The sequence below is a fragment of the Ascidia mentula genome, chromosome 9 (assembly GCF_947561715.1).
Source record: "Ascidia mentula chromosome 9, kaAscMent1.1, whole genome shotgun sequence".
In the NCBI taxonomy this organism is placed as follows: Eukaryota; Metazoa; Chordata; class Ascidiacea; order Phlebobranchia; family Ascidiidae; genus Ascidia; species Ascidia mentula.
In genome coordinates, this window is record NC_138574.1 from 7,844,975 (window position 1) to 7,865,781 (window position 20,807).

General features: G+C 34.6%; 5 protein-coding genes across 8 annotated transcripts; 4 read left to right on the forward strand and 1 right to left on the reverse strand.

The window, feature by feature from the left end:
- The first annotated feature begins 1,183 nt into the window (after positions 1-1,183).
- On the forward strand, positions 1,184-4,012 carry LOC145914361 (uncharacterized). Its single transcript, XM_083002182.1, has one exon. The coding sequence runs from the start codon at positions 1,395-1,397 to the stop codon at positions 3,198-3,200; it is 1,806 nt and encodes a 601-aa protein (XP_082858308.1). The 5' UTR covers positions 1,184-1,394; the 3' UTR covers positions 3,201-4,012.
- An 11-nt stretch (positions 4,013-4,023) lies between these two features.
- Positions 4,024-6,191, forward strand: LOC145914362 (high affinity copper uptake protein 1-like). The gene is made up of 4 exons (XM_083002184.1): positions 4,024-4,169; positions 4,541-4,616; positions 4,735-4,900; positions 5,211-6,191. Exons 1-4 carry the CDS (start codon positions 4,050-4,052, stop codon positions 5,410-5,412), a joined length of 564 nt encoding a protein of 187 aa, XP_082858310.1. The 5' UTR covers positions 4,024-4,049; the 3' UTR covers positions 5,413-6,191.
- Positions 6,192-7,401: 1,210 nt separating this feature from the next.
- On the reverse strand, positions 7,402-10,136 carry LOC145914258 (N-glycosylase/DNA lyase-like). 2 transcript variants are annotated; one of them, XM_083002061.1, is made up of 8 exons: positions 10,010-10,136; positions 9,781-9,929; positions 9,414-9,585; positions 9,196-9,349; positions 8,954-9,088; positions 8,790-8,891; positions 8,591-8,732; positions 7,402-8,383 (listed from the first exon to the last, which is right to left on the reverse strand). In XM_083002061.1, the coding sequence occupies exons 1-8, from the start codon at positions 10,090-10,092 to the stop codon at positions 8,250-8,252; spliced, it is 1,071 nt and encodes a 356-aa protein (XP_082858187.1). In that variant the 5' UTR covers positions 10,093-10,136; the 3' UTR covers positions 7,402-8,249. The 2 variants fall into 2 exon arrangements, with proteins under 2 accessions (XP_082858187.1, XP_082858188.1); XM_083002062.1 differs by having other exon boundaries at positions 9,414-9,577; positions 9,764-9,929.
- Positions 10,137-10,439: 303 nt separating this feature from the next.
- On the forward strand, positions 10,440-15,005 carry LOC145914255 (anaphase-promoting complex subunit 5-like). Of its 2 annotated transcripts, none has more exons than XM_083002056.1 (18): positions 10,440-10,691; positions 10,805-10,875; positions 10,973-11,147; positions 11,281-11,393; positions 11,450-11,637; positions 11,810-11,978; positions 12,212-12,348; positions 12,473-12,602; positions 12,655-12,741; positions 12,803-12,984; positions 13,143-13,281; positions 13,458-13,535; positions 13,605-13,726; positions 13,796-13,910; positions 14,150-14,299; positions 14,364-14,514; positions 14,562-14,673; positions 14,738-15,005. In XM_083002056.1, exons 1-18 carry the CDS (start codon positions 10,553-10,555, stop codon positions 14,862-14,864), a joined length of 2,385 nt encoding a protein of 794 aa, XP_082858182.1. In that variant the 5' UTR covers positions 10,440-10,552; the 3' UTR covers positions 14,865-15,005. The 2 variants fall into 2 exon arrangements, with proteins under 2 accessions (XP_082858182.1, XP_082858183.1); XM_083002057.1 differs by having other exon boundaries at positions 14,574-14,673.
- Positions 15,006-15,438: 433 nt separating this feature from the next.
- Positions 15,439-20,629, forward strand: LOC145914256 (uncharacterized). Of its 2 annotated transcripts, XM_083002058.1 has the most exons (24): positions 15,439-15,816; positions 15,876-16,047; positions 16,105-16,231; positions 16,293-16,388; positions 16,446-16,480; positions 16,546-16,648; positions 16,711-16,785; positions 16,857-16,930; positions 17,086-17,149; positions 17,627-17,673; positions 17,952-18,038; positions 18,092-18,194; positions 18,261-18,419; positions 18,647-18,696; positions 18,790-18,859; positions 18,921-19,082; positions 19,261-19,313; positions 19,370-19,438; positions 19,495-19,575; positions 19,713-19,766; positions 19,934-19,987; positions 20,048-20,148; positions 20,218-20,393; positions 20,464-20,629. In XM_083002058.1, exons 1-24 carry the CDS (start codon positions 15,597-15,599, stop codon positions 20,596-20,598), a joined length of 2,367 nt encoding a protein of 788 aa, XP_082858184.1. In that variant the 5' UTR covers positions 15,439-15,596; the 3' UTR covers positions 20,599-20,629. The 2 variants fall into 2 exon arrangements, with proteins under 2 accessions (XP_082858184.1, XP_082858185.1); XM_083002059.1 differs by lacking the exon at positions 17,952-18,038.
- The last annotated feature ends 178 nt before the right edge of the window (positions 20,630-20,807 follow it).

The window sequence follows — 20,807 nt, forward strand, 5'->3', positions numbered from 1 at the left end:
ATAAATCCCAAGCCGGCGAATAGGTTGTAGAGTCTCAGTAATAATAGCAGTGTAACAGTTTTACGAGTAGAATCGAATCGAATAGATGGAATTTACAGGTACACACTGGGCTTTTTAAAGCTCTCCATGCTGAGAGCTAATTGGTCAATATGTCACGTGATGTCATGAGCCGCTTGAAGTAACATAATACAAGAACATAGGTGTGGTGTGACATAAGCATATATAGGAGAACATTTTATGTGGTAAACAGGATGTTGAATGAATCACTTTACTCGAGAACATTCGATGACTAAATCAGTTTTTTTATGCAATACTTGTGCAGTGCTGCACACAATACATTACGCAATATAAGCACTTTGGTTTCTGTGACGTCTGTTACACACGCTATAGCGATGAACGAAAATCAATCTTAGACAACCCTTTTGTCTATCACTGCAGTGTTTTGGGTGTTTTAAGTGCCAACACAATCTAGGGGACAATCTTTCTATCCCCCACCTCCTGACTCCGCCCTTGGTTTAACCTCAGGGTCTTCATGTTACATGACAGGTTCCCAACCGTTTGGATTTTCGGTTGAAGTCGACGCAATAATTATATATAAATTAGCATTACGCTGATGCCACCCACATGTTTTATGTCACCCAATATTTCAAACCTGTTCCACTTTTTAACTCAGTTCGGTGGTCATGGTTAGTATAGCAATAGCAAGGTGCAAAATCTTCCAAACGCCACAGGAATAACCATGGGGACCAGTGGAATAAAATAGTTTTTGGCTTTACCTACTCCTAGATGTTTTTGGTTGTGTGTATTTAAGTTGGCCGAAGCAACTCACTCATATTCGACAACATAACTGCACCCCCAAGCGACCGCCTGCGGGCCGACAGTAAAAGATGTTTCAAAAGAAGTAACAAATCTTCGTCTTTTGTGTGACAATCAAGTAAGTAAATTGATTTGTCATCCATTTTCTTTGCCAGTATAGCCACAATCCATTAGTCATTGTGAAATCCAATATATATTTACACATATATAAAAGCACACAAGACCTTGTTTTGTCGAAGTCGTAAAACTAAAATAACGCGTCATAAAATAACATACTTTTATCAATGAAAGTCATTCGTGCTTGACAAGCGTCCAAAGAAGTTGACGTGACGCGGGGACCGGAGTAAGTTAGTTCAGGAATGTTATGTGTTGGTAAGTAAATAGAAGATCGTGACAAACTTTCTTTGACAAACAAGCTTACTCAAATTGAGACAGCAAACCTAAAGATGACATTCGTCTGTTTTGCAGGCTTGTAGCTGTTGTGTGTACTGCTTAACATTTGGTAATTACGTTGCCAAGCCCAAATTTTGAAAATCATGTCAAACAGCTTATGTGTGTAGATTGGGTCAAATTTAAAAATGTCTGAAAACTCATCTTTAGTGGAGGAGGAACAAAAGAGTCTTACACATATTCATGGCAATGGCTATAGTAGTAAAATATCACTGTCTAAAAAGTCAGATAGTGTACTTTCTGTGTCTGAAACAACTGGCAGCGTAAGTCCAACCAGGACATCCAACAGTGGACAGATATCTCCTAATTTTCCAAATGTTAAATATGAGACAGACTCAATCGGAAGTGCTACCAGCATATTATATGGTAGACAAGCTTCACCACAGAGCAGGCCTTCCACCTCTTCCATTCCAAGATACAACTTTGATGCAGATGATGAAATTTTAGTTGGAGATGAGAGGGAGCTACATGAAGCTTGCAAAACAGGTCATGCTGACATAGTTGACCGCCTTGCTAAGTCTGGTGTTGATTTAAACTGCAGAAACAAACATGATAGAACACCTTTGCTTTGGGCCGCTGGAAATGGACACTTAGAAATTGTGCAAGTTTTGTTAGATGATGGAGCCACCATTGATTTAACTGACAAATTTGGAATGGATGCATTGCTTTGGGCTGCATGGTTTGGCCACAAGTCCTGCCTTGAACATTTGCTTCGAGTTGGATCAAGTGTGAGTTCCAGAAATAAGCATGGATTTACATGGCTACATTGTGCTGCACAGAATAATCACAAGGGAATTATTGAAGTCTTGTCTGAAGAAATGCAGGATTTTGATAGGAATGCTGTTGATGACAGTGGCAAGTCCAGCCTGCATATTGCATGCAAGTATGGTAGAACAGGCTTGGTGAAAAGACTTTTGGAACTGGGGTGTGAAGCAAATTTAAAAGATAAATCAGGAAACACAGCCTTGCACATTGCTTCCAATCATGGGTATCATGAAGTGATACCAATACTTGTTGAAAAATGTAATATTGAGGAAGTGAATGCAGAACATAAAACAGCACTACATGTGGCTGCAGAAGAAGGAAAGGCTATGGTTTGTAAGGAGCTGTTGAAACATAAAGCTGATGTCAATTCTGAAACAGAAGAGGAAATGTGTCCTTTGCACTTTGCTGTAAAAGATGGCCATGTTGAAGCTGCTCAGATACTAATTGATTATGATGCAGATATTGATGCTGGTAACAAACACAACCAAACTCCCCTTCACTTTGCTGTTATGACAAACAATCTCCAGGTAACAAACCTTTTGATCAAGGCTGGTGCCAATACAAGTGTTGCAGATGCTAGAAATGAAACAGTTCTACATATTGCAGCTGAAAATGGCCATAGTGATATTACACAGTCTTTACTTGTTGCGAATTCCAGCACAGTACTCGTTGATCAAAAAGGAAAAACACCTTTAGATGTGGCTTCCCGGGGCAATTATATCACCATAGTTGACATGATAATTAAAGCGGAAAGATATCGTCACTTTGTTAAATTGTCTGAAAATGAAGGTTTGCAAATCCAACATCAGAATGCTGTTAGTTTTAAACCTGACAATCAACCATCAACACAACACTTTAGAACACTGTTGTTTCGATTGGCCACCAAACATTTGAAAGCAATCGAGTGGAAGCAATTGGCTTTTTTCTGGGGCTTTACTGACAAACAATTGGCAGCAATTGAAGAACAATATACTGGAAGCAAAAGTTATCGAGAGCATGGACATAGAATGCTCCTAATATGGCTTCATGGTTGTAGCTATAAAAGTGAGGAAAATGCAGTGAAGGGTTTGTATGAGGGGCTTGTGGGCATTCAAAAGTCAGAGTTGGCTGAACTCATGCGATCTAAAGCAAGTCAAATACAGGAAAACAAAAATTGTACCATATCATAGTTATGTTTCCTCTGAACTTTAAGCAAGATTTTAGTCAGTATTTAAACCAATAATAGAATGTTGTTTATTATTTAGTTGCAATGCTTGAATTTTGGCAATTGTGTTTGTGTAAAAATTTTGTGCCATTGTTTATCTCATTGCACAGGTTTGTATGCTTCCTGCTGTTGTGTACTTTTCATTATTTGCACATTTTTTGTGGTACTCCAAATATTGTAGTGTTTTGTCCAACATATGACATTGATTTAACAAGACCTTTAATTTGTTTTGATAAATTTCGATATTTATTGTTATTGGTTATTGTCATTTCAAGAACAGGTTTTTTGTTAAGATTTTCAAGAAATTATTGGATATTTGGCACACATAATAATGATGTGTGAAGTGTTGTTGATTTTATTATACAGTTTATCTAAACTTCCTGCCATTTTTGGTGCTTGCAGTACTTTTTTGCTTATGCATATTTTTTACTCACATCAACCTGTATATAAATATTTAGCCACCATTTACCACAAGTTCTCATGTATTTTTCTATATATTTATATTTTCTGATTGTTTTTTCTTCTCTTGTCATATGTCACGGTACAGTTTGGATAATGCATGCTGTAGTTATTTTCTGTGTAATCAGTGATGTCAATGTTGTTTTATATTGGTGCTATGTATCTTTGTTCTGTATATACCGTACAATATTCAAATCTGACCATGTACATGTCATTTGTGGAGCAAAAAACTAATGTCAATTTTTAAGAGGGACCAAAAGTATATATATACACCCTGTTGCAGTGATGTGTTTTCTTACTGTACTTCTACTCTTAAAGTTGTGTAAGTAGGGAATAAATTTGTACTCTAAAAACTATGGATCATCAAAATCACGCGATGGAAATGCCTATGATGGGAAACACTACCATGTCTATGAGTGATATGAACTCAACGATGGACATGGACCATTCACATCACTCCGACACAGGACATACAGTAAGCATTATTTTGTTGCTGTCAGTTAAGTGTAAAGACACAATTCACAAAACCCAAGAGTAGGAAATGAGTTTAAGATTAAAAAAGATTAATTGCATGACAATATGAGTCATGTGCCCTTACATGACAGATTTGTAATCTCTGTCACACTGTGACATAAATGCCATAAAAGTAATTTCCTTTTAACTTCCGGTAAGCAGGATGTGAACTGACTCATGTGATGAATGTAAAACTTTTCCTTTTATGACATTGAGATTTCTCAAATGCTTTCTTTAAAACTTAATTTATTTGCTTATTTTAAAAGAAGTTTACAGATGAAGTTGTGCCACTTAAACATCCAACAATTTTTGTAATTTAATTTAATATTTCAGATGCACATGACTTTTTATTTTGGTGTGAATGATGTTCCCATATTGTTCGAAAAATGGACAGTGAATTCTGTTGGAGGTACCCTTATTCCACTATATTTCAACTTTTGTACAATTACATTATCTGTTTACCATCTCTTTAACTATTTTGTTTAAGTGAAGTAGTAGTTGTTAAATTGTTTGTGTGTTGTTCTCAGGTATGGTCGGTGCTTGCATTGCAGTTTGCATTATTGCCATGTTGTATGAAGGGCTCAAAGTTTTGCGAGAAACTTTGTTAAAGAGGAGTATTGCAAAGGGAAAAAAATCAGAAGCATTTTCAAATGGACATGATGCCCATTATGTTGGCCCAAAGTATACATTAAAGTAAGAGCAACTCCAATGTCATATAACATGATTCATTAGGATTATAAAACTACATTTAAATGAATAAACACACAATTTATAGCAATTTTTTTCCATGACTTTCAGGTATTTTGTACAAACCAGCATATATCACCATTTAATTTGCCTAATGATTTTTGTTGTCATCTATGTCGGAAAAAGTTGAATGTCAACAAATCCCTAACATTAATGTTTAAAAGCAGTGGCAACCTTCACAATTAGTGTCAAAATAAATTTATGTTTGGTTTGATATATTAAATATCTGACTTAGTGAAAACTATATGTTTTGCAGACAGAGTATGTGCTCAGCATCACACTGGATTCAAACCCTGTTACACCTAATACAGGTAACTGTGAGCTATGCTCTGATGTTGATATTCATGTCGTACAATGGATATTTGGTCATATCAATTGTTGTTGGAGCGGGACTGGGCTATTTTTTCTTCGGCTGGAAAAAAGCAGTAATTGTTGATATTAATGAACACTGTCATTAACAACCTGTCATTTTATGTTTGTTTTCATTTATCACATTGTGTTAAAGCTATTGGATTGTGGCCCACCTGCAAGTATTATTATAATTGTTATGCATAATTTTGTCACTTGAGTTGTAATTTATTCAAAACCTCGAAAGTTCCGAATAGTCTAAAATATCAACAAGAAAAGACAAACTGAACAGCAATCTATGAAGCATCATTTCCATATTTACCAAAATTTATATTTGTTATCAGGTGTAATATTTTAACACATGCCCCTATTCCCACAACTGTTTCAATCAAGTGCTTAAGTCTCCCAGTTTGTTAAGTTTTGTTCAGTTGATCCCTTGTTATTTATTTCAATCAGTAAATTTTTTGTTAGTACCAATTTTCATTAAATTTTTTTAAACAGTTAATATTTCACGATAATACTGACCTTCCATTTCCTCAACTTTAAATGTGGATTCTGGCAACCGACTCTTTTTATAAATTTAAATTATTTTGTTCTTGTGCTTGATGTGCAATTAGTCATTTCTTGTTTGCCTACATGCCACATTTTTACGTGAGTGCCTCAGCAGAATGAATGTTTTGAAATTATTCAAAAGAAACTGCAATTGGTTGTGTTTATTGAAGCTAGTGTCACTTGCAACAAATTCTTAATTAAAATACAGCTGGAATAAAACAGTTGTAGGTTTGTAGAGGTTATCAAGTTAACGTACATATTCTGTGAAAATTAAATTTTATAAAGCCTTTCTCCTTTTGACAGTTGCAATTAAAATTATCCAATTCCCAATAAAGTTTCCTCATAAAAAGTGTTTGTGTGTGGAGTTACAGTGAGTTTATATTGTGTTAGGGAGAGCCTTACGAAAATGTTGGACCCAGAAGACTCATTGAGACGTCCCTCACGACACGTTCTATGGTGTGGGATCAATGAGTTTGGTCGTCCCGTCAGTTATTTGTCGTTGGTTTGTCAGAAAAGGTGCAGCCTTCACGTAAACCGCTTGTGGCAGCGATCCGAGTTATGACATTCCGCAACGCTAAGTTATAAGTCGATTAGTCACGCTTCGTGACAATATTCGAACTCAAGTCAAGTAGTCGCCCAACAGTGTAACCTCTACCATTCCAGCACCTTTGCTCTTTTCGTATTGTACAGTTATCTTGATTTTGTATTCTTATATGTTTAAAATACGCCTAAAAGGTACCATGCTCAAAATCACCTGTTTTCCGTTTGACGAGATGGATCGCATTTGGCGGATTACAAAAAGCCCCATGAAATGACATAGGGCGGAGGTTACCACATACAGCGTCACAACGCACTGCTGCGTCAATTTAACAATGTTGGGCGTTGCAGGTTTACTTCAATAGCACTTGTTTCCTCCGATTAATAGAGAAGCTTTTTGAATTTTATTTACCACATCGTGCTTATGCGAAGCTTGTTTTCTGTGACAAAAAAGTTTTTTATGATGTTGAGAAACACATCGTTGTGAATATTCGAATCCAACAAATCCACAACGAAATGTTGTATTGGAAGCAAAGATCAGCGAGAAAGGCTCCAATTTGCGAAAGAAGTTTTGCCACAGGGACTAGTTCCAAAACAATTCTTTTGGTAAAACTACACATGGGGATCCAGAGGTCCCCCTGATTTTTTTCCGTGGACGCCCATAGAACTACACCATAACACATCTTTTGTTACTTATGGGGACCATTTTTGTTCTTTATCAGTCCCATTAAACCTGGTGTGAAAAAGAGTCTGGAACCTCATTTAGTAGAGATTGTTTTAACCTTTTGTTGCATGAGGGTATTATTGTAAATGATCACAATTAACATTTTTATCCTCACTTCATATAACTGCAGTTTTGTATCGTGCTTACTAGTATCACTGGGTAAAAAAACATTATTTCACATGAACTTGTATGGACTAAAGTACGTTTAAAGACTAACTCATATGTTTGTCTGTAGATTTTGAAAGTGATGTTTTAACAAAGATGTGTGAGTATGTCTGCTCTTCAGGACCTATATGGGTATTAGATAGGAGAAATCCTGTGTTCAAGGCCCTCGGCTGTAATGCATCTAGCGACTGTTCCGCTTGTTTCCCAATGACCGTTGATGGGTCTTGTGACTTACATAGGGACCTGGAATTCTACAAAGTTGAAAAAAAAAAATTGCTCCTGGATGAGACTGTACAGAGCAAGGACTTTTTGGGCCTCCTGGAAGATCATATGACCAACAGGGGGGTATACCCAGCCCTTGGGGGAGGGCATTGACACTTTTTCAGCAACTAAATTTGATGCCATCGCATAGAGAAGAGTTGGAACTTACAAAAAAATGCAAATGAGTGGGTAGTTGAACGATTCATTTTTCTGCAAAATCCAGTTCCATTTTTGGTTGCTCTTTTAACCAAAATATTGAGTAACCAGGGGGGCAAATGGCCCTAGGGGGGTGGCTAAACCATTTTTTCGGAGACTAATTTTGATCAAAATTTGTAGATATGAAATGGATCTTTCATAAAATCACAAATGATTGGACACTTAAACGATTCATTTTGCCACAAACACAGCCTGATTTTTTTGCTCCATTTTCAACATAAATTTCAGCAGCACCCACCAGCAAGTTACTACCTAATTGGAATAGCTCAAAACCACACTAAAACTGCCCCAAACACCTTAAAATTCGCCATGACAACAGCACGCACATGTGCGCCCATTCAACCGTAAATTTAACTTAATTGCGTCACTGCTTTGCTTGGTGATGCATGACTTTGCATTGTGACACAGGTCTACACGGTGGGCATTTCCCAGCACCAAAACTAATTTTCATAGAAATACCAATATGCGTCCTTCACCGCAAGCTTTGAACAATCATTGCCTTTTTTTCTTGGATATCTCGTGGGGATGGAAATTGTATATCTCCGGTGTCTGCTTAATTTCATTCACAAATAGTTCTGCTTGTGCCCATCCTGCATGTGAACCCCACAGGGACCGGAAGAAACCACCTGGCATAAATAAATAGATTTTATGAGGATTCATTTTGTTCACCAATCTAAAGAGGGCAAAACAATCTGTTGATTGCTAAATCGAATGATTGCCATTTACAAGTTTGTGTCAATTGTAAAAAAATATGCATACATTATTGCATAGCAAGGGTAAATATACAATACATACAACAGTTTTATTATACTTTTTTAAATCCACTATGATACCTAATTGATTGTATCCATGCGGTGTGAGAGATTTTGTCTGGATGTGGTGGTTGTACTCTCTTGAAGCAATTTGCCTAATATGAGTATCAATCGGAACAGCTTCTGGCTTATCAAGTGCCATCAGACAAACACAATCTGCAACCTAATGTGCAACAATTAATTCAAATAGTTTTCCATGTTCTTCAAGCAACTCACTAACTTTGCGGCCAACACCTGGTAAAATAATCAGTTTTTCATGAGCAGCTTCATATGTCTCATTCCGTAAGTTGGTCACCCACACTTCACCACCTTTGCCTAAGACCTATGAACACAAAAACTCCAGTTCTTATTAAGCAAAATCTTCATAAATAGTGTGTTTAAAACCTCTTTGGCACATTTGACAATAAAGTCTGCTCTGTAGCCAAAACTAAGTTCCCTTAGGCCTTGAACAGTTTCGGGATTGGCCAATATTTCAATGTCTGGAAAGTCATGGAGCACAACATCATGGCATTCAAACAACTGAAATATTTTGGACAATTACAATTATGTACTGTTAACCCAACAAACCTGTCAGGAATTCATGTGAAAAGTTATTATGACAGCTAGTAATAAAAATTTGCACATACTTTTTTGCCATATGTGTTACACATTTTTTCAATCATTGGCACAATCCTGTAAATAGCATTGTTCACTGAGCACAGGAATGAAATCAAGGTTTCAAATGGATTTTGCCGGAGAACATGTATTCCGTGGCTTTTAACTTCAGGCTTTAAAAACTTTCTAGTAAAAGAATGGTGCGGTCATGTTAAAATGACATACCACAATATATTGAGTTTAAAACTACCTATCTCTGTCACTCCATTGCAACAACAGCTCATTCCAATTGAAATCAGATTGTAAATAATCCTTAATTAAAGATTCTTCAAACTTTTCACAATGGCAGTTTCTAGTAGTACCATTAACATATTGAAGTGTAGAAATAAAACTTTGCAAGGAAGAATCTGATTTCTTTTTTCCTAAAAACTGTGCTTTCAAAATGTTTGCCGGGTAAGAATACTACACCTTTTATTGCTGATGTTATTTCTAAACACGCAAAAATATTGATTTTGCTTAATTTACTTGAAAAAATACTTCTTCTCATAAAATGTATAGATTTACTCATTCTGTGCAGTTTGGTTGGGCAAAAATACAAACTATTGCTTTTAACTCACTTTTTGAGGTTTCTTTATCATTATCAGATATGATTGACCAATGCAAGCAGGCCAAAACTTTGTACTGTATTTGATGATTTTGTTGACGAAGGAGCCACACGCGGTGTGAGAACACTCCTATTAAAGTGTCTTCATCAAGGCATCTCCACCTAAAAAGTATGACATATGTTCTTCTGACAAGCTTTTATAAAAGTACTATATTTACTAGTCAAGATCAAAAAGTAATTACCTGAAGGACTGACCGCACGTCAAATTTAATTTGAGGGAAAACTTTGTGTTACGGCACAATAAACTCTTGTAACCCTTTAACATATTGTTTTTTGTTGAGAAACAAAATTTTTGATACAATTGCGTATACGGGGATTACCCTTTCAAAATACTTCCTTTTCTGTCGATGTGTTTGCCAGAAAGTGTTTTATGTGATGAAAACTAGGTAAAACTAAATTTTGTGTTCCAAATATTAGACGTTACAATGGCACTACGCAAATACTACTGAGTATAATTAATTTTACATTTTCAAGTACAAATTATAAAATAATTTTCTGTTTACTTGTTAAGCATTTTGTTTTTAAATTCTTAAAATTTTTAAAAAACTCTGCAACACTGAAAATTACTTCGCACATTAACATTTCAAGATGAAATGGCGGTAACGACACTAAACTCCTTTTTGATGGCACAGAAGGCCAACGAGGTCAGAAGTCAAGTACAAACGCTGAAAGTTGTTCAATAACGTGTTTTTTGTGAAACACATGTCAGGTCTAAGGTGTAAAAAATGTTTACCTTAAATGGGGATACCTCCTTAAATGGACACATAACATCCCACCGAATGAGCCTTTTAATCTTAATTAAATGTTATGCTGACATATATGACGGCAAAGACGAGCAATACCCAAGAATGGAATTTGTTAATGGTAAGCGTAACAGAAAATTTTCTTTAATGAAGCGAAACTGTACAGTACTTGCACTAATTTAAATTAGGCCTATCCTATATTTTTTACCATTTTAAATGCGATTAAATCAATAGGATGGACAAGTAAACGGAATCTTGATAGATGTTTACTTTCTTGGATTCAACAGCCAGATGGCACTTTTAAGGTAGGTTACAGAATAATTTCTACACATTATTTTTAATAAAGTTCGTTAATGCAAAAGACTAATTTTGCCAAATACATTTTATTTTCTTGTGTTGCAGGATATTGTGAAAACAGTTGGGTCTTGTTCAAAAGTACTCTGCAGTGCATTTACGGAATTGATTGATAAAATTTGCAATTATCACAGCTTTGCTGTTTTGGAAGATTTCATTGCATCCCTTTCTTCAAATGTGCTGGAAGAAAAGGATTCAATCTTGCATGAAAGAGGACTACTTGGTATGTGTTTTTGTATGTATTTTTTAGTAAAAGATTTTTCAGTTTTTGTTGTTTGAATAATTTTATTTGCAATGTAAACACATTAGTTTCACTTATGTACACATTTTTTTTTGTAAAATTGTTGCATTTTTAGGGCAGTTTTGTAGAAGAATGCTGGTCTATCATGAGAGAATGGCATTTTGTGAAATACAACCCTTTTTTAACAGCTTTGTAAAATATTGCACCCCGCAGGGTACTTCCAGAAAGGTAAAACCAACATAGGTAAGTTGACAGTTTTATAAAACCTAATATCTTTGTTTCAGAGCTTGTCAGAAAAGATTGTGGACAAACAACGGAAAAATCTAGAAAATTCTGGTGGCAGTACAGATATGATGAACAATACTGTCACACTTGATGATATGGACCTAGAAAGCCAAAGTGAAATGGATAGCAAAAGCAGCAGAGAAAGCATTGATCCTGACCTTAAACCATCAGACTTAAAATCAGAAAAGTAACATTTTCCCAATATGTTTAATTGCTGTTAACCTGTAATTTTCACATGTATTTACAATTAAATCGTATTAACATATTTTGCCAACTATTTTATGTCCCCAACTTTATACAAATGTTGGTTCAAGTAAAACTTTCTATTTTATCAATGCATTTTTAATTTATTTTGTCAGGTGTGATGATTTTGAGTCGTATGAATATTTAACCCAAAGGCAAGCAGAGTACTTTTTCACTCAACAAGCAGCGCTTATTGAAGAAAAGGAGGCAGAAGCTTTGTCACCAACTGCCCTACAAATAAAAATCAGGCAACTTCTGATTAACAATCCTGAGTTAACACAAGCTGTAAGTCAAACTTTATGCTTTCTGCTTTGGGGTCTGTAATACATTTTCTGTCGGTAAATGAAATTCTTTGTAAAAAACATAGACACAGTTATGGGCAATAATATTCCTGCAAATGCTGTTAATCAAGAAGGGAAAAATAAAATTTATGAACATAACATTGTGTTTGTAATCAATAATACCTTTTTTTGTGTGAAACTAGTTAATAAACTACAATTTAACAAAATCTGTTTCAGCACTACCTAAGTTACCTGAACAACTTGCGAGTGAAAGAATTTGCTGGAGCTATGGACAGCCTGTTTATGTTTTTTATAAGACACAATAGCAAGTCTTCACTTTCTAAAGATAGTGATTCTTTGAACCAGACACATAGGTAAAAATAATTATGTACAATTCATTATTTGCTTTTGCTGAGCAGGAAGCTAAAAATATCACATACTTTTTCAAACAAAACACTATTTGTCTAAATTCTTCACACATTTGTCAAAACGTTTTAGATTTGCAGCATTAAATCTTGCTTTGTTGCACCTTAAATTTGGCCACAAGAAGGCAGCAATTGCAGCAGCCAAAGAAGCAATTAGTCTTGCCCAAATTTCAAAAGACATTGTGTGCCTTCAAAATGCTGTGGTACGTTTTAGTTTTCTTGCAATTTGCACAGAAATATTAATTGCATTTTTAGTCTCTTGTGAATCATCTCCAACCAAACACCAACCACCACAAGTTTACAGAAGAAATCATCAAACCTGCTAAAAAACAGAGCCTTTTGGTAATTCTATTATTGCTGTTGTTACCACAACTACTTACCAATAGTTACACATGTTCATCAGGACCTTGCATTCACTGCTGTTCAAACTCACATGAAAAAGCAAGCTCTGGGAGGTGAACAGCCATGTGGAATCTTTCGAACTCTAGCAGCAGCTGACGCTCTGCAAAGCACACGTCCATTGTCACATCTAATGTCTTTGAGTTTTACACATAAAGCCTCATTATGGAAAATGTATGGCAAACGGTAATTAAACAACATTTGATAATGTTGTAGGATACACACTTTTTATTGTCTTTTATTTTTTTTTTTAATATTTATTGAATTTGTCATTTTTATTCATGCCTGTATAACAGTAATACTAGCTGTTTAATTGCATACATAACATTTAGTATGATTTTAAGGCATATGGCAATACTCTACAGTCAAATGGCACTTTCCCTTCAAACAGTGGTTAGCAGAAAATGCCACAATTATAAAAATGTTTACAATTCGGATGATGTTGCACTTGCACTGTGTCACCTGTTTGAACTACTTCATGAGGTATGCAAATGTGTTTATGTTTCTTTTGTTAAATAACTCTAAGGGTAAATTAATAAGTTTAACAAAATGCTCGGTCCATGCCACATCGGTTCACAGGAAGTATTTGTTAAAAGTGACAGGAAATATATGCTGTTCATTTGGGTTTATTGGACAAGGGCCCAAATTTCTGTTTACAGGAAGGTCTTCAAGCAGCCTCTGCTGAAATACTGCAACATGCCAAGGGCAGATTTCCAATTAATTCTTCCCAGGCCCATGTGAGTATATACTTATCCTCATATTTTTGGTAAGTTGGATTTATGACCATGTACAATTGCTTTCAATAGTTATGGAGAAAGTCAGAAGCATGTGTACAGCACAAAACTTGCCTTAAATTGTGTCGAAGTGCTGAGGCATCACAGGCGGAATTGGTTGTTCATGGTTTTGACAAACATGAATCTTTGTTATAGTAATCACATGCCCTAATTCATGAATGAATACCCTTGTGTTTTAACGTTTTGACTATTTATATTTCCAGTAAAGCATGTAGGTTAGCATCTCAAGGGGAAAAGCTTGATTCACATTCCACATTGATGAATTTATTCAAAATGGAATCGGTTTCTGAGAATCTAAACCCTGAAATAAAATGCAAGGTAAAATTGCTTTTCTGTGGCAAATAAAACAACAAGATAAGTTAACAAGACATAAGAATATGCATCCTACATTAACATTTTAATAGTACTTGTTAAAAACTAGCATAAATAAATGCTAATAACACAATATCTTTGCTTTAGTTAGTTATAATTGTCCGACTAGCATTATGTTATGCAGCACCAACTTTCAGTTTAAATAAATAATTTTTGTCTGACCAGGGAATTTCTTTTGTGCACAGGCTTATATATTATTGGGAGATATTTTAGCAAGCAATGTTAGTAACCACTCATCTAGCTTTAAGTATTATCTGGATGCTCTATCACTTGCTCATCAGAACTACTTCAATGATGCTGTAGTAATTATATATTTTAAACTTGCTCAATTGCAGGTAAGACATGTTGAGCAGTAATTGTAATTGTTTTTATTATAATGATTTGTTTTATGGAGTGCAGATTCATCTGAACTCCGTTGAATTGGCTTTAAGTTGTTTAAGGTGTGTGTGTTTTGAGTGTTTGTCAAACTCTTCTCTGCAACTTCGTAACAAATTTACTATAATTGCTGTGCGGGCCATAATGGAAAAAGAAAAACAACCTACACTAACAAGTAAATCTAAATACTGATAAAGGTTACCAACATTAATATAACTTCAGAAAATATTTTAGAACTTGATTCTATAATAAAAGAATTGCAAAAAGCACAGTCCGCCTTTGACGAGTCACAGGATCCTATTCGAAAAAGGGATGTTGTGTATTTGCTTGCAATGTAAGTGAAGTATGAGTGTAAAAGTGTAATTTGCTGAATAAAATGTTCATTATTGCCTTCAAAGGTCGTTCAACAAGAAATTAACAATGGGACATGAGAAGATATACCTAAACCTCAGAAATGAATATGCATCTGAATTTCGGAGATTGGACCAGCAAATTGGTTGTGCTCCGTATGATTATGTGATTTGATGTTTTTCAAAAACCTATTTCTACATATTTTCCAACATGTTTTGGGGATACCTGTCTTCATTTGTATTCTTTCGTTGAATAAGTAGATTAAATAAACAAATATTTCGTAAAATTTGTACATCTGTTTTGAAACGAAACATGGACCTCAGCACAGGGAAAAGTTAAAAAGAGTTTAACTCAATATCAGGTGAATTGCACCAATGATTTCCTGCAATGAAAACCTTTTCCCACATGTTTACCACTGTTGCAACAGCTTTCATTTGCATGACCCAGAAAGTTCCGCAGTGGTGGAAGACCAGAACTAAGCAGCAAGGTAGTAAACTAAAGGCAGAAAAAGCAAGTAACTTGCAAAAAATAATAAGTTTAGACACTATTTGTGTGATGTTTTAGATTTGCAGACAACAATTATCTAGCATTTAATTGAGGATGATAGTCAAAGCAATAATTTTGGCACTAGTTATCAAAAGTTAAAAAGAGTTTAACTCAATATCAGGTGAATTGCACCAATGATTTCCTGCAATGAAAACCTTTTCCCACATGTTTACCACTGTTGCAACAGCTTTCATTTGCATGACCCAGAAAGTTCCGCAGTGGTGGAAGACCAGAACTAAGCAGCAAGGTAGTAAACTAAAGGCAGAAAAAGCAAGTAACTTGCAAAAAATAATAAGTTTAGACACTATTTGTGTGATGTTTTAGATTTGCAGACAACAATTATCTAGCATTTAATTGAGGATGATAGTCAAAGCAATAATTTTGGCACTAGTTATCAAAAATGTGAAAGCCCCATTACCAGTGGTACAGCATGTCAGTCCTGAAGATTGGGTATTCGTTCAACGAAACATAAATGAAGCTGTACAAGATGTGTTTCAGTCTGAACTTACCAGAGTGATAAATGACCTGCAGAATGTAAAAAATGTGACCATGCACCTAGCTGAAAACTTGCAGAACACAGGTATTTGGGAAAATTCATCCTGCTTGACTGGTTATATTTTTCTGAAACTTCTAATATAGGAAATGGAACTGTTATGTTTTTGGGCCTTAATGACATAAACAAGCTGTACACCAATATCTACCAAAAGTGCAACCAAACTATGGATGAAATGTGGCAGCTGTGTTATAATGAATTTGAGGAGATTTGCTCTGCAGTAGCACATAATCAATGCAAGGACTTAACAGAATCAGAGTAATGACAAAAAGTTTCCTTTTCACTACATTATTTTATATAAAATTTTCATTGCAGAATACAACTGATGATTGAAGAACAGATAAACAGAAATACTGCCCCAATTTTTTTTCATCCTTTTCAACTGCGTGTTGATGAGCACAAATTGTTTACACATTTAAACTCTTCTGAAAACACAACATTGGTGACCTTTCTTTTTAAATTTTGAAGTGCATGATATAAAATTTTTGATTATTGTCTCAAAGAAAACAAGTCGGCAAGTGGAAAAAATTTTGACAAAACTAAATCACCAATTGCAAAATATTGATACTATACTAGTTTCACTTGGAGAATCAACACAGGTAAAAAAAAACAAAATACATTTTGCTTTTAAACTAGTTTAATTTTCTTGTGTGAAGATTGCTGGCTTTGGGAGCCAAAATGGCAAGTCAAGGTAGGAGAACCAGCTACATTCTAAATTAAGTCATGTTTTTGTAATATTTACATTAACAATATTAGTGGCTTGTACCGGAGAATTCAAGGCTCTCCACAAAGAAGCAAAAGAAATACAAGGTATTACCTTATCCCTAAGCGAAACATATCTGAGGACACTTCCCCTGATGTAAGACCAGAACATATTTTTGTTGTAACTCATTTACATTTTTGCAATAATGTGTTTCACAGGCCAACATGAGACGTCCTAAAATGAAACTTCCTGTACTCAGTGAAAAACAAAATCATGCCATGGCACAGCTTCAGGTGTCTGAATAATATTAGCAATAAACACTTATTTAAAAATTGTATTAATTAAAATAAGTGTGATTGTTCAGAATGCACTGGGTTTTTTGAGAAGGGGCACTGCAGCAAGAGCTGTATTTGAAAGATCAATTGCACAGTATAAATTGTAAGTATCAAAAAAACATTCTGTATTGCATTGTGTATTTGTATTTTAATGTATTTTTTGTTTTATGTCAGCAGATAGCCTAAACTAAAGTAACACTTCTTGCTGAGTTGTTATTTGGGCAATTTTACAATAAAAATACTGTTTAAACTTTTTAGAAAAAAAACAAATGAAAAAATCGACCTTTTTTCTCAACTCTTACAACTGTGGAAAGTTACCAAGGTATGTTAATTTGCTCAAAAACAATTGATGCAAAGTACAGCAAACTAGAAAGTCGACAAGGGGTGATTAAACTTGTCATGTATTCTACCTGAAAACTGTTTTTCTGTGTACCATGCAGGTTAACGTATAGTCAAATCCCTTAAAAATTATTTATCATTACCGCCAATGCATGACTTTCTATATTAGTGGTTCGCAACTTTTTGTAGTATATGAGCCAGAAACCTCAAGTTTTAAGGTGCCACATAATAATGACATAAATTGTTTAAAACAAACCTTAAAGTGAAACAACAAACTACAATAACTCAGAAAAAATGTTTGTAGCACTTTATTGTGAAACTTTGTGTTGGATAGAAATTTTGGGGTTCTATCAGAAGAAACTTTTTTTTACTTGCAACTTTGGTTAAGTATCACTGTTAAAGATAGAAACAGGAGATATTATTTTGTAAGATTGAAACTCTTCATAGCATTGTTTTTTAGGAAAAAATTGGAAGTAAACTTGTTGGGCTGCAAAAGAAATCGCACAGGTAACATAGTTCATTGCAAATTAATATTTGTAAAAATTAAAACAAATTATTGCAATCAAAAATCAATTGTTTTTTTAATTTGTAAAACATTTTTAAATTAATTAACTGCGTTAGATAATATCTTACGTGAAGTACATAATAAATACAAAATGAAACATTGCAAAAAAATTTGAAGGGAATAACCTCACATGTCCAAATTTGGAGATATAGATTTCATGTATGTAGGGTGTTTATTTGATGAGTAATTGCTTAAATATATGATTATTTTTATTTAACAGAGTACTTGCACCAGGTTACAGAGAGCGACAAAAACGTTCCGCATTAAGTTACAATATGCCTGGCAGCAACAAAAACATTATATTAAGGTTTTTGTTCGGTGACTTGACTTTAAGTAAGGTAATTAAGTTTAAAATTACAGACATACGCCAAGACCAACAGGATCAATACAAAGCGCACATGTGAAAATTAGGACATGGAAGGAAGCTGTTGGTAACTCTTCTCACAATACAACAGTGGAAAAGGTACTTTTGTGGACAACTTTATCATTGCAGTTTTGTTGATGTTTTTTGTCTATACGATTTACACAGTTCTCAGCGACAGTTAACATTGGAAATGGTACAAAAATATTTTCCAATCGTAGTTCTTGGGAAGACAGCAAAGAAAAAACACAAGTTGAAGGCAGTCTTCCTGCCAATGTTATTTCAATTGGAAATCCTTCGCTACCCCAAATCCACATTCCTACTGTGGTAATTTTGCTAGTTGTTTGTTACTTTTGTGTAGAAAAAATGCAATACACTTCAAATGTAAAATAATTCTGTCCAATAGTAAGTAAAACATCTCACAAACAATGCATAACCTTGCTGAAACAATGCAATGTTATTGTGCTTAGAAACGAGAAACCTTTATTTTAAGGCAGAATATGCTATTTTCAACACAATTGGTTTGATACTTTTCAAATCCTTTTTTATGACAGACAAATAACAGAGGTAGGATTTACCAGAACACACCACTTCAACTTCCAAGGTAAGAAATACATAAGATAAAAAAGAAACCCTTCATGCTCAATGCTGGAAACATTTTTTTTTTTAATTTTGTGTTTCTTGTTTCACATTTCAGGTTTCACTTCAATCCCCCAACTAACATATATAACACAAACCCCTGGATGCCTATGAACCACACTTCACAGGTTGTCTAACATTATGATGTCACTATGTTTTTACTGACAACACAAAAATGTTAAACTCTAGTTTCATGGAGTAGTAACGGACGAAACTGGAACTCATGAATTTCATAATCAAGAAGAATACAACAACTATTTAAGAACCTCAAACTTTCTGAAGCAACTGACTTCAGTTAACAATATTATTAAAGATCTGGAGGAAAAACTTCGGCACTGGAGAGAAGTCAAGGTGTGAAAAAAATCCTCCCATTTTCTGTAACAATTCCTCACACAAAATATGTTAGAGGTAACTTTAAATCATGCTTCTGGTAGTCATTTCAGAAAAGAAGTATAATAAATGCCCGATTTGACATCATTCCTGCTTTGTGATGTATTTCACATACAAATATTTTTTTTTTCTTTTTTAGAATAATATATTGTCCAGACAGCAACAGCCTCTTCCTTCAATGAACTATCAGTTGTAAGTACCAAATTTTATTTCAACTGTCAAAATAAATTTTTAAAAACTTTTTTCAGGCCAGTATTCGCTCCATCTGTTGTGCAAGTACATGAAACTTACCAACCCCAGCCAATTTTGCCTGCCATGTAATGCCTTGTCCAAAATTGCTGTGTAGATTTTCCTAATATTTTTACTGTTGCAGAAACTTTCCAACATTGCACAATTTTTACACTACAGGCAATAGACATGCAAATGTTTACAATCCAGATTCTTCAAGAACTTGGTAATTTCTTTGTAATATTGCCATATTTGAGACACATAAGGCAATTGTTTGCAAGCTCATTTGCTCATTGATCATAACATTTACTAATTAGGAAACACATGTAGAAGTTAGAATGTGAAGCTTTATTTACTTTTCAGGACCAGAACCAGGTATGGGCCCCGGACTTACTCTTCCAGACATTGGACACACAGGTTTCTGATTCAACAAATTATTTATTTGGCCTTCATAATCACAATACTTCAGTTTAAAATAGTGTGTGATATTATTTTATTTAAAGTAAATTTACTGATTTATGGATGTATCCATGTGCCAATGTAGGTGACAAATCTAGGCTTTATCATGTGTTTTTCTTGTTTAGTTATCCCTTTGGCCAAACAAGAACACAATCCAGAAGAACAAAAAGACAGGCTAGGTGAGCACACATTCAAATTTATTAAAATTGGATTCCAACTATGTTTTTCTAAAAATTTAGGGTCTCTATGCCTGCAGAGATTTGTAATGTACATCAAGTTATGGAAAACTGCACTGACCTAATTTCAAGAAGACAGCACTGCCTTACCAACATGGAACACGGTTAGAGTACATGAACCACTGAAGTACCAAGCAGATGTATTACTGATTTTTATCCACAATCATTTGTAGCTTGCAGCAGAATAATGGTGGAAGGAAAAACCTTTCGCAACATTTTAGCCAAGATTCGTTCGTCCATTCATAAAATAGTTAATGACATAAAAAAACAAGTTGATATGCATGTATGGTTTGCTGACATCGGTGATGATGTTTCAATTACTATATCATCGATCACAAATACCAGTCAGGTATATTTACCATAGACTCAACACACTAATAAAATATAAGTTAAATAATTGTTTTTTGTGTTCATTATAGGATGAAAACACATTTCATGTTCGCCTGTCAATATTTGGATCTCCTAATTTCACCATTTCGATAAGGGGATTTGCTAACCTTCCAGAAAATATTGTGGCCACCGCCATCAGAACATACAAAGAACTGTTTCTGTAATGTATTGGTTAATGTTTGCAAGTGAAAATAACCACAACTAGTCATTGAAAAGTCTGAAAAACTGCTGTAGCTGGCTACAGAGGTTTTGATTTCTTCTTTATCTCATGTATATATTGTATGTGTATCCATTTCTCTACCCTAATAATGGCAGTTCTTCATTATACCAAACAAATAATTGGCATTTTTAATCAAATTTACCAACTGCAAAA